This window comes from Capsicum annuum, chromosome 7 (genome assembly GCF_002878395.1).
Source record: "Capsicum annuum cultivar UCD-10X-F1 chromosome 7, UCD10Xv1.1, whole genome shotgun sequence".
NCBI lineage: Eukaryota > Viridiplantae > Streptophyta > Magnoliopsida > Solanales > Solanaceae > Capsicum > Capsicum annuum.
The window spans coordinates 61,427,335-61,440,080 of record NC_061117.1 but is presented as its reverse complement, the minus strand read 5'-3'; the positions used below and the strand labels follow the sequence as shown (position 1 = coordinate 61,440,080).

The window sequence follows — 12,746 nt, the reverse complement described above, 5'->3', positions numbered from 1 at the left end:
TGTATTTAAAAGCACTTTTAAATGTAATTTCATTGTGTTTGTTTTGTTTTTTATGTTAATATATATATATATATATATATATATATATATATATATAGTGTTAGTTAAAAATTCATTTGAAAAAAATCATGTAGTGTACATATGTATTTTAGAGACTTCTGTTATAACTATATGTATTGTTAGGTTGATTGCAAATTTCATACTCTGTAAAATAGTGTGTTTTTAATTTTGTAAATAAATATGTATTTTGAGAATGTTGTTACATCAATATATATTTTTACATCAATTTGCTATTACATCAAGTAATAATAGTTTATTGAAATTGTATTTGTATTTGTATTTGTAGCAACAAAATGAAAACAAAGATCCTGATCTCCAATATATGAATTATGCTAGTGCCGAAACATCACTGCAACGCTTTAGTCCCAATGTTGATCAGAATTTGAGTTAGAATCTGAATGGTACAAAGGTAAATAATTGACTTACATATGTTTATTCATTTGAATGCACATATGTAATTTTGTATCTCGCATTTATATGTTATTTTATATATATTATATAAACATATACAACTGGATGTTTGTTTGATATTGTTTTAGTTTTTTATTTACTTGTCTAGAAGGGGTGTACTAATTTGCATTCAGATAAAACAAACATTGAAACTGATTCTCAATATTTAATCCCTAATAAGCTTCTTCAAAGTATAAATTTGGATTATATACATTCTGAGAATGTTGTTTAAGAAGATTTTCGAGTATGTATAATGAATATATCTTGTTGTTGATGTGATGCAATAGTGCACAGGACAATTATCTTTTTTCTTTCATTTTTTGTAGACCAGTGATGAGAAAATGGATGAAATAGTTTTGTGTGATTCGCAATTTACAATCTCTGATAAGCTGATACCGAATCTAAATGCCTACCAGAGAAAAGGCATCATCGTACATCTAACGGCAAACCGTGAAAAAGAAACTCCCGATGAGAATTTGATTAATAAACATTCCGAGACTGTTGTTGAAGATCATGATCGAGTATGTATAATGAACATATTTTTTAGATTATGTGAGTTATAATGGACAGATCAAACTAATCTTTTTTTTATTTTTTACTAGACCAACATAGAGAATGCTGAATTGAGTGTACATACATCAGTGCATGGAGAAGGTCAATTTTATAAAGAAGAGAAAATTAGGACACCTCCTGAAACTCATGTACTAAGCACTAATGAACCAAGGGATGAACCAGTTTGGCCTGATTCACAAAAAAAACACTATCCTTGATGAGTTAAATGCACTAAGTTATATATTTTATAATCTAATATGTTTTGCAAATACGTTTTCATAATTTACATTTTGTATTCTGTAATTACATAAGAGCTTAGCAGGTGAAATACGTATATTCTCTCAGAAACATCCATTTGTTTCTCACCCAATTGATGGGGTAGTGGACTCGAAGGTTGTCGATAAGTTCATGGACTATATTTCTGTCGGCCTTCTTAAAGGTCATGCTAAGAGGTATTTCTTTTGAATTGTTTAAAAAAAATTTAAAATTTTCATTATGTTTTCATGATTTACCATGTACTGCATAAATAAACAGGAAGGAAAAAGTGGATCATTACAAGAGGAGCAAATCAAAAATTTTAATGATGCATTTTGAAGTTGAAATTGTTGAAGATAAAAATTGAATTTACACTATGGGGTTCAATGATCAGTCATGGACAAACTCGGTTAGTATACTATTTTAATATTTTTTTCTTGAGAGTTGCAAGACTACTTAAAATACATATAATGTTACCTACAAATACATATGGTGGTACACATATGTATTTTTACTATATTTTTATTTACTTACATATGCAGTGTTAAAAATGCATACATAATTTATTAATATGCATATGTGTTTTCTTTTAAATCACATCCTGTTGCTTATACTTTTTTCTTACATTGCGTAGATCTTACACTTTAAACTAAAAAATGCATATGTATTTTATATTACATACACATGCTAATTTAGTACACAATTTGTTTGAATGTTCTACAGTTTGTGGTATTACTTATTGCAACAAATTGATGTTTACTTCTACTATTTGCGGAAGAAGTCGAAGTACGACCCCCGCAGCTCTTACAAATACAGCACAGTAGATTGCAACTTCATGAACATAATTAGGTCTATGATGGAAGTGTACTCTGTGGATGATCCAAACCTTACTGCGGGAGGATAGGATCTCATCTTAATGAATACATTAATGGATTTCGTATGCATGCTGCAGTGCCATGGCATACAGTGGACAATATCTTTATTCCTATCAATATAATGGACAACCATCATTGGATTCTCGCAGTTTATCATTCTCCGAGAGGTGCATATTCATATATGATTCATATGAATTCTCTGGTCACTATGAAGGGTTGTTCTGGCTGAGATAGAGAAATTAGCTGAGATTATCCCATTGTGTTTTCAAGCTTGTAATTTCTACAAAAAGGAAGGTATCGATCTTCATAACCGTCTAAGTTACAAAGATAAAGACTCGACAGATCTTTTTAATGTGTTATTTAAAGAGGAATTTCCTCAACAATCAAGTAGAAGTTTGTAAGTATTTTAATATACATTTACTAAAATTGTAAGTTTGTAGAAAATAAATTTTACTTATTACTCAATTTTTTTGCAGGGACTGTAGTCTGTATATGGTAACATTCGAAGAGTGTCTTTCTTATGGTCAAAGATTTTCTTCGATTGAGATAAATCCCAACACACTTCGTACACGATATGTTGCACAATTGTGGGACTATGGCATGAAAAAATAAGAAGTAAATGCGCATAGTGATGTCGAAGCACCCTTGAGGCCTGGCAGACAAAGCCAAATAACTAGTGTCACTGAAATTTTAGAAATATGATGGTTGGTGAATTTATTACATTGGATAGTTGACAAACTGGTGTATGAATGTTAGTTATTTTGTACAAACTTATTTTATGTTTTTAAGTGTTCAAAAGTTACTTATTTTGAACTGAATAAAAGTAATTCATTTCAATCGTTTAAGTTGAATATATTTTCAATAATTTTGTACTATGTGTTTTATTTCAGTGTTCAATTATATTTATTGCAGTGAGATTTACCTCTAAAATACATATGCAGTTTTGAAACTTTTCAATAAAAATACATATGCAGTTACCTTCATATATATTGTAATCTGTGTTCATTTACTTTCAAAATATATATGAGGTGAATTAAACTTTCAAATTTTGTATTGAATGAAAGAAATTCATTTAAGTATTTTATGTAGTTTTATTTTTTGCTGTGAAATTTAGAGTCAATTTCATATGCAATGTTCAGATTTTGCATTAAAAAATACATATGCAGAATACGCCATATGTATTTAACTTCAAAATACATATGCAGTGTTTTGATTTTGTAATACAAAAATACATATGCAGTATACATATATGTATTTTAATGTTTGTTCATTCAATTTCAAAATAAATATGAGTTGTTCAGATTTTACAATAAAAATACATATGCAATAAGCATCATATGTATTTAATCATTGTTCATTAGTTTCAAAATAAATATTAGGTGATTCAAACTAACTAATTTAGAACTGCATGAAAGTAACCAGTTTAAAATTTTATGTTATATTTGCTTTCTTTAATTTTTATTCGTTTTTTTATTTCAAAGTTCATGTTTTACTTGTTACGGTGAGATTTTACTTAAAAATACATATGCAGTATTCAGAATTTGCAGTAAAAATACATATATAGTATATAGCATATATATTTTAATTTTTGTTCATTTACGATCAAAATACATATGAGGTTAATCAAATTTACTAAATGTGTACTTAAAATACGCATACTGTGTTCAAAATACATTTGAAATGTAGCTTGAAATACATATGTAGTGTTCAGATTTTGCAATATATACATATACAGTATTCAAATTAAATAATGTTCAGATACCAAATGATACATAAATGTCTAAAACCATAATAATGAGATCATTATTATAAAAAGTGCAAAAGAAAGTATTAAAATATAATACAAAAAAATAAATGTATCATTTATAATATTTCCTACAAGAACGCCTATTGTGTTCCTTAACCCCACATCCACTGCATGAGTTGATGTTCTTTTTTCTAAATATATTCAGTCAGATTTTCCATGATCCTTCTTTGTAGGTCTTTCAAGAGGGCGTTTGTACTTCGGGAGCAGTATAATTTTACCAAGTATGCTAATTAAAATTATTCAGTCATCTTGATGTGGTAAAGGATAGATTGAAATATCATATGTCTTCAACACAGTTTTTGGCTTATACAAATCACAACAATATGGATCCTTTTAAAAATTCTTGCTGACCAGCACCGCACAAACATGTGCACATGGTATCTCATCAATTTGAAATGCGTTACATGAGCATATTTTTTCCTTGAGACAAACGATGAAATGTTTTATTTGTCGTGCATCATGTACACATATTTTGTAGTTTGGTATAACCTGATATCAAAAGGATCAAAAAGATTATGTAGAAATAAAAAGATGCAAACTGTATTTTTTGATATGTTCTAACCACACCAGCAACATGAAAATATACATATTTAGGTAACTGCATATGTATTTTTGCTACACAAATATACATTTACATATAAATTTAATACTAAAAAATTCATAAATATTTTTCTTTCTTACTGCAAATGTTTTTTGTTTAGTTATAGAGATTAATGCGTATGCAGTGTTCAGATTTTACAATAAAATTACATATGTAGAATACATCATATGTATTTAGCTTCAAAATAAATATGCAGTGTTAAGATTTATCAATACAAAAATACATATGTAGTATATATAATATGTATTTTAATATTTGTTTCGTTAATTTAGAACTGAATGCAAGTAATTCTTTTACTTATGTTTTCATAAGTATAAATGTCATAAATCTAAAAGATCATACCATCATACAAGTACACAAAATCTTGTTCTCTTTGCGTATGTCATTAAATTTTTTTATGAGAGTTGTGAATGTATATGAAGTCTCTTGCCTATTTTCACAATTCCATTTTCCAAACAACAATTGAACTTCTTCTAGAAAATCATAAATTGACAGTACTCTAGCTGATACAAGTACTCCATTTATTGACTCAGTAATATTTGAAGTCAAAATCTATCCTCGGTGAATTGTTACATAGAATCTAGTCCACTTTTCATAACCAACCAATTTCAAATATTTCTTCACTCTAATATCAACTGCCTCAACCTTTTCCATTAACATGCAGAATTCTTACATTGAATATGATTTGGACATTATATAAAAGCTTCGATAATGCATTGTGTGACTTTTTGTAAAGTTTTTTCACGTTCAACCATAGATGTCACATACATGCATAATGCGGAACATCTTTGCACACATCACCAACAGCCTTTATGATACTTGTATTTCGATCACAGACAACAAACATGTCTTATCTTTCCTCGTACGCTTCCTTTAGATTCTCAAAGAATCAAATCCAAGAAGCATCATTTTCAGAATCAAGCACACCATATGCTAAAGGGAATATATGACCTGTATTTATAAACACATTTTGCGCAGTCAGATATAAATACATATAGTAATTGCATATATATTTATTAAAACTACAGTTCCAAAAAACTGTATATTTTACCAAAATATAGTTTCACTTACATATACTAAAATGTAAATATACAACACAAACATACATTATCAATTATACATGTTTCATTCATGAAACTTTGGAAATATATGTATTTTATATAGATATGTATATATCTGACAGAGATTTATATTTTTCAAGTGATACACAGAAATACATATAAACATACAATAAATTTTACATTGTAAATATAAAAATGATACTAACCTGCTTCATCCATCGTACAGGCAGTTACAAATGTCTCAGTATATATTCCTCTCAGATGACTACCATCAATAACTACGACAGGTCTACAATGATCGAATCCTTTAATTAATGCATGGAAAGCTATAAATACATATAGGAACTCATTCGCATTCGTCTTCTTCATTCTTATATGTGATTCAAGATAGGTATTGTTCAAAACATATAAGTAGGATGGTAATTTGCCGTAAGATGCTGATGGTTTACCCCTCAACTCTTCTAACACTTTTTCTTTGGCCCTCCAACATAAAGTGTACGTCAAATCGATACCAAAGTCTTCCTTCATGTCATTTTTTATTTCGATCGCACTGTATTTTCGTTTGTGATTTTTGAATTTTTATTTAACCATACCACCTATCAACATACTAGTAGCATGCATCTTTGGATAAACCTTGTCCTTCACCGGACAGGTATGTTTTGGTATAAATTCTCTAATTCTAAACATTTCAGAAATTTTTCATACCTGATGCCCTACATAAAAAAATCGCAGTTCCCTGATTTGCAAGCCAATGTATAACTGCATCCAACAAATTTTAATGCAATCAAAATACATATTCAAACTCATTTTAAATATGAACAACTTAATCTAGATTGTATGTATCTTTTCTTACTTGACCTTTCATTTCGCGTTTGTAATTTTTCCCTAATTGTATAATCCTTCATGACTGACTTTAAATTTTTTTTCATCAAGTATACCTGGTCTTCCTTAATATGCTTGTGGTGTGCGTCTGAGATTATTACCTGAACTGTATCCATCTTAAATACATCTAATGCTGTTGTATTTTCAAAAACAACCAAAGCACCTTCAGTAGATGTATTTAACACCTTATTCGGATTGTTAGAAACGTCTCTTCTTTCAACAATGAATACAGATGAACTTGCAAAGGTGCTGGCAACATTGTTCTCCAAAATTCTTACAAATAAAGGAAGACAATTCATGTCTTGTACCTCTTTTTTTTTTTCACAAAATAAATACCTTTAACCCCATATTATTATGTATTTATATTTGCCCTGCATTACCATTGATTTGATATTCCACTAGAATACTTTTGCTGCTCAAATCCACATTTAAGTGAGATGTCAAAACATCGTGCAGCTCATTGAATGATGTTGTCGTGCTCAATAATATAGCATCAGTGATGTACTCTTCATAGTTTTTTTTATACGTCCACCTTCTAGAGTGTTTCACGAGAACTAGTATGCTTTTTATTTCTAATTGATTTCACCCAAAATACACAAATATACATATTTGTACAATGTCAATTGTTACAGCATATAATTTTCAAAAAAAAATTAAAACAACATTCTACAGTTATAAACATAAAATATACTTACACAACCAACAAATACAATCGAAAATACATTTACACAATATTTGTTAAACTTAAAATACAAACACAGCAAAAAAATTCAATCAAAATACAATTTCAAATTACCTATTCAACATTAAATACAGTCAAATCCACAACCTCCAGAATCCAACACAACCAAAACATATGTAAAAGAATTTTTCAGATATACAGATGTATTCTCAAATTCCGACAAGCAATACTCCAAAAATATAATTTCATCAGCTCAGAAAACTGAATTCTATCAATTTTTTGTTCTATCAGTTCAAATAAGCCAACAACTACGATAAAAAATACATTTACACAACATTTGCTAAACTTAGCTTACAAACAAAGTAAAATTTTCTAGGATAAATAATATTAGAAAGTATCTGTTCAAGGTTAAGTACAACCAAATGAACCTCCAGAATCGAACACAACCACAACATATATAAAAGATCTTTTCATATATACAGCTATACTTTCAAATTTCGATAAGCAAAATTACAAAAAAATAAAATTTGATCAGCTTGAAAAATTGATTTCGATTAGTTGGTTGTTCTTTCAGTTCAAATTACTATTGCATTAAATTTAACTCGAAATTTGGTAAGAAAATATTCATAAAAAAAATTACGAAGTTAAAAAATTTCAACGAAGTAGCACAAATAGATCAATAAAAAAAAATCGAACAAAATAACTAAAATGGTTCAAAAAAAAAATTGTTAATCAAAAAAAATACGATTTAATACCTTCAACAACAGTTAAGGATGAATTTACAACCGATAGTTGAATTCGGAAAAATTATCTAGAAGAAGGTAATGTTGATCGTTGAATTCAAATAAACTGATTATTCAAACTGATCGTTGAATTCTACTGATCAGAAGAAATTGAACAGCAAAAAAATACATTTGAGTTTGATTGTTCAATTAGAAGAAATTGAAGATTCAACTTATTTTGAATTTGCATTTTTTTTCAAGAACACGTTTTTTAAACTGAAATTTAAATTTGAATAGTGTTGTTAGGAAATAACGAAAATCGCGTGATTTATGAGGTTTTAATGGGAATAAAATCTGCACAGTAATTTAAGATAATTTTACCATATTTAAATTAGTTAATTATGGCAGTAAAAATCAGTTGTATTTATATTTTTATAGCAATAGTTTGCAAAAATATAAAATACAAGTTGCTATATTATGTAATTATGAAAGTGTTGCTATGAATCTCATAATTAAGGTGCTAAGTATGTTATTTCTGAATTTTTCCCTTATTATATCACCCCTAATTAATTTTTATGATCATCTAAGCATTAACATTAAATAATATTTTATAAAAAATATAAAATACACAAACTGATATGTCAACATAAAATATTTGGTTGACTATCGAAATTATATTAGTGCCACAGAAATTACGATGGGACAAAGGAATACATAAAGTAATATTTATTATTTAAAAATGAGAAGACACATAAACTGGGATGGAGAGAGTATTAATATCTTATTAAAAATTATGCTAAAAGCATTATAAATTACATAATTAACAACTTAAAAAATATAAAAGATATAAAATATTTAATTGACTCTCGAAATTATATAAGTATCACTTAATTTAGAATAAAAGAAAAAATATTATAAATTATAATAATTAAAAATTTAAATTATTTTAATAATTAATTATCTATATTATATTTGTGTCATTAAAACAAAAAAAATAACATATAGTGATCTCGTGTTAGCACGGACCCTTAAATGTCCAGTACTAGGAGGCTAACAAATTATTCTTTTTGTATTGACACAATGCCAGTTTTGTTTCTAGAGAAATAGCTTGACGTTTAGACATATTGCATGAATAAAGAATATGCAATAAATAACATTATTTTATGGTGAATTAAGAAGATCTCATGCCACATAATTAATGCTTAATTATGAAAATTATGTACGAACCTTGTGTTATAAGAAAGGGAAGATGACTAACGAAAAGAGAATTTTATAATTTTATAATCAATTTAATATCACCAACCTAATTTAATATTTTATGTACCAAAAAGGGAAATATATTTATTAATCAATTTAACCAAATAATGGTGGAACAAGGAGGTTCAAAGATTTTCCTAAAGTCTCATTTTGTCCTCTTTACCTTGTGATGTAAATGTCTACCCCAACTAATTTCTCATAAGATTAAGCAAACTTTACGCATTAAGCTACATTGTCCCGAAGTACAAAGATTGATGAACTTAGAAAAGCTTACAATTTGTTTAGTTTAATAATGATTATCATATATATTTTAATATTTTATCTTATAAAGTATATATATATATTCTTTTAAAATATTAATATTGAGTATACTCTTATCGAGGTAATTTTACAAATAGTGTACCACCAAAATAAATGTCATTGATGTTATAGATAGAATGTCATTATAGAGAAGTAAAATATAACATGAAAAATCGATTCCAGAGAAAATTAGATTGCTATAGTGAAATGTCATTATAACGAAGGACCGCTATTGAGAGTTCTGACTGTATATTGGACAAGGCATAGGGATGGGGGGAAGAGAGCAGCAAGAATATGGAATTGCTCTGTTTCTGCAAAATGAGATTGGGAAGATGTCAATACCTAAGTACACTATTACTCTTTTTTTTCTCGTATATACATAATATATTTTCCAAATATGTGTTAACAACAGTATACAAAGACAATTCAACACTGGCAGAAAGAGCTTTGACATGCATTTGCAACATCTCACGCGACTTACACATAATAGTTCCCATAGCTCTGCCCAAAAAAGGATGAGTTACTGTGGAACTTTTCTATTTACAATTAGCTTGTACCATTAAGTGAACCATCTCCCATGGCTAGCATTGCCCTGCTTGATAGAAAAACTACATATATAGTCATAAGTCCCAACCCCAATGTCTTGCTAGGGCGCATATCATTCCGAGGTAGCACAATGAGTGCCCAAACCAGGGCCAACATTAGAAATCCCATTGTGTAATACAAGCTATCATCTCTTGGAAGTATATAAGATTCTGGCCTCTTGGACAAAGCTCCAAGGAGCATGGAGATGCCTAAACCAGCAAGGGTGTTGAACATAGGCCCTGCATAACATCCTGACATGGCAATCTGCACACCATCTGCACTATTCGCTGCTATTGCAACATTTGACATTAAGTCACCTGTAGAGTTGCCCCATGCCAAGACAGTTAATGCTAGAATCGATGGTTTGATACCAAAGATAACACCAAATGCCACTAGCAGAGCCACTAGCTCGTTTGCCACTATATAAAACCAAATGATACTCATAAAGAAGCCTCCGGAAAGCCATGGAAACAAGAATCTCCGAGGCGGATGATCAGCTGCGGTATACACAAATGCAACACCCCCAAGTATGCCACCAACTACAGCACCAACAACATATGCAGTGCTAGCAGAGCTACTCAAATTGTCCTGTTTATTAAAAAGGAATGCTAAAAGCAGGGGCGCCAAAGAAGCACTGGTAACAGCATACAGTTTTGACCATCTGTCCTCATCAATAATGGGGATCGTTAACCTTCTTGGGAGTGTCAATGGTATTTCTAGCAGTGCAAACAACTTGGAACAGGAAAAGGAAGACGATCGGTCATTGAAATCATCCTGCTCATTCCAACCCCACAAAGCCATTGGACTTTGTACGGTATTGTCCTTCACAACTTCATCAGAGAAGATTGCCACATTTGAAGACCACATCCAATGGGGTAGCTGAGGTTGTACTTGTATCGGCGGCAATCCATCTGCAGATTCCGACCCAAGAAGAGACGCACCTAAAGAAGAATCATGCTCTCCATCTACGCTAGATAAGATACTCGCTGTAACTGGTAATAACGGAGCAATTAAATCTAACTTCAATCTACTAGCACGATTCTTAAGCATCTCATTTGCAGCAACAAAAACAGCATACACCAAATAAATAGAAATAAACGCAACAGCACCTAAAACAGCCACTTTCCCTACAACAAAAAGAGCAAGAAGAGAAAGGAGAGCTATCATAAAGAAACATACATCCCTGATAAAGCATTTTTTATCAATTCGTATACATTGCTCTGCAACACATAATGACACAGTACCAACAACAACACAGGTAACAAAAACAGCTCCACCAAGAACACTATTCAACCCCACTTCCCCAGAATCACTGCCCATAAAAGCAGCAATACTGGCAAATACATCAGGCGCCCCATTACCGAAAGGAAGCAGAGTAACCCCTGCTACCGTTGGAGGCAGTTTCAACAAATTGGATAATTTCTCCAGACAACAACAGAAGTAATCAGCAGCTGTATTACCCAATAGATAGAATAAAGAAATCAACCAAATGGCAAGAGTCACATACCCCAAAACACTAAAGCTTTCACAGTTACAGTAAAAGAACAAAAGATAATTGAAGAAACCCCCTGAATTGCATTGAGGATTTGCCTTCAAATATTCACATTTTGTACTGTAACCTTTATGCTTATACAAACTCCCACAGAGTTTGAGATTCCTGCTTCCCCCCAAATGATTATAACTAGATGTGTTCCAACTTGTCACAGCAATTTCCCTTCTAACAGAATAAGTTTTCTTAGAAAGTGGACTTTGAAGAAAGAAAAAAAAAAGTACCACGAAAGACAAACAAAGCCCATTGAAAATTCCACGAAACCTGGAACGCTTCCGACAGTAAAAGCGATTCAAAGTTTCCATTTATTGAAAACCCTCAAATTCTACAAGAAAGTGACTAAATACGGAAAAGACAAATTTTCAGGGTATTCAAAGATTTGAATTTTATTAACCAGGATTGGAAAATTCTCAAGGGAAAATCCTTCCAAGCTGGAACAAAATTGTCAACTGGGGATGGTCAAGGTTCAAGGGATTTGTAGGTTGTTTTCCTGGGTAAAATTTTTAGGATATTCTTTTGGTTGGGTTAGTGGGGGAACGAAGAAATGGTAAGAGATGAACAAGGGCGTTGAGGCGCAAATTAATAGGCAACCATTAGATACTTGACGCGTTGGGACAAAGGGATAAGTGGTCGCTTTCTAAGATGAGTAAGGCATGTCTTTTACGATGATGTTTGGGCCTTTTGGGCCACCACTTCCTTCAATAAGGTTACCTAAAACTTGCCCAATCATACACTCCAAAGTACTATTAGGGTATACAAATCGAATCGTTAAATCAAATCAAATCGATGAATTAAATCAAATTGACTTATAATTTGGTTTGATTAGTTTGGTGTTGGCAAAAAAAAATGATCATTCTTGATTTGATTTGGTACTAACAAAAATAAAATCAAACCGAACCGACGTAATACATATATAATTTTAATTTTTTATACGTAAAAAAAATACTATTTATAATCTACTTTCAAATTACTTTTATTATTTTTTTATATTCAAAAATAGATATATATATTCTTGGACCTTTAATTATAGTATTTTTCCATTAATAACAACAAAACCCAATATTAATATAAAAATCTAAAACTCTTTAATTGCTTCACTTTTTACATT

At 30.1% G+C, this 12,746-nt stretch overlaps 1 protein-coding gene across 1 annotated transcript; it reads right to left on the bottom strand.

Moving 5' to 3' along the window:
* Positions 1-9,937: 9,937 nt before the first annotated feature.
* LOC107877887 (cation/calcium exchanger 3-like) lies at positions 9,938-12,257 on the bottom strand. The gene has a single exon (XM_016724675.2). It carries the CDS (start codon positions 11,941-11,943, stop codon positions 10,051-10,053), a length of 1,893 nt encoding a protein of 630 aa, XP_016580161.1. The 5' UTR covers positions 11,944-12,257; the 3' UTR covers positions 9,938-10,050.
* Between the last annotated feature and the right edge of the window lie 489 nt (positions 12,258-12,746).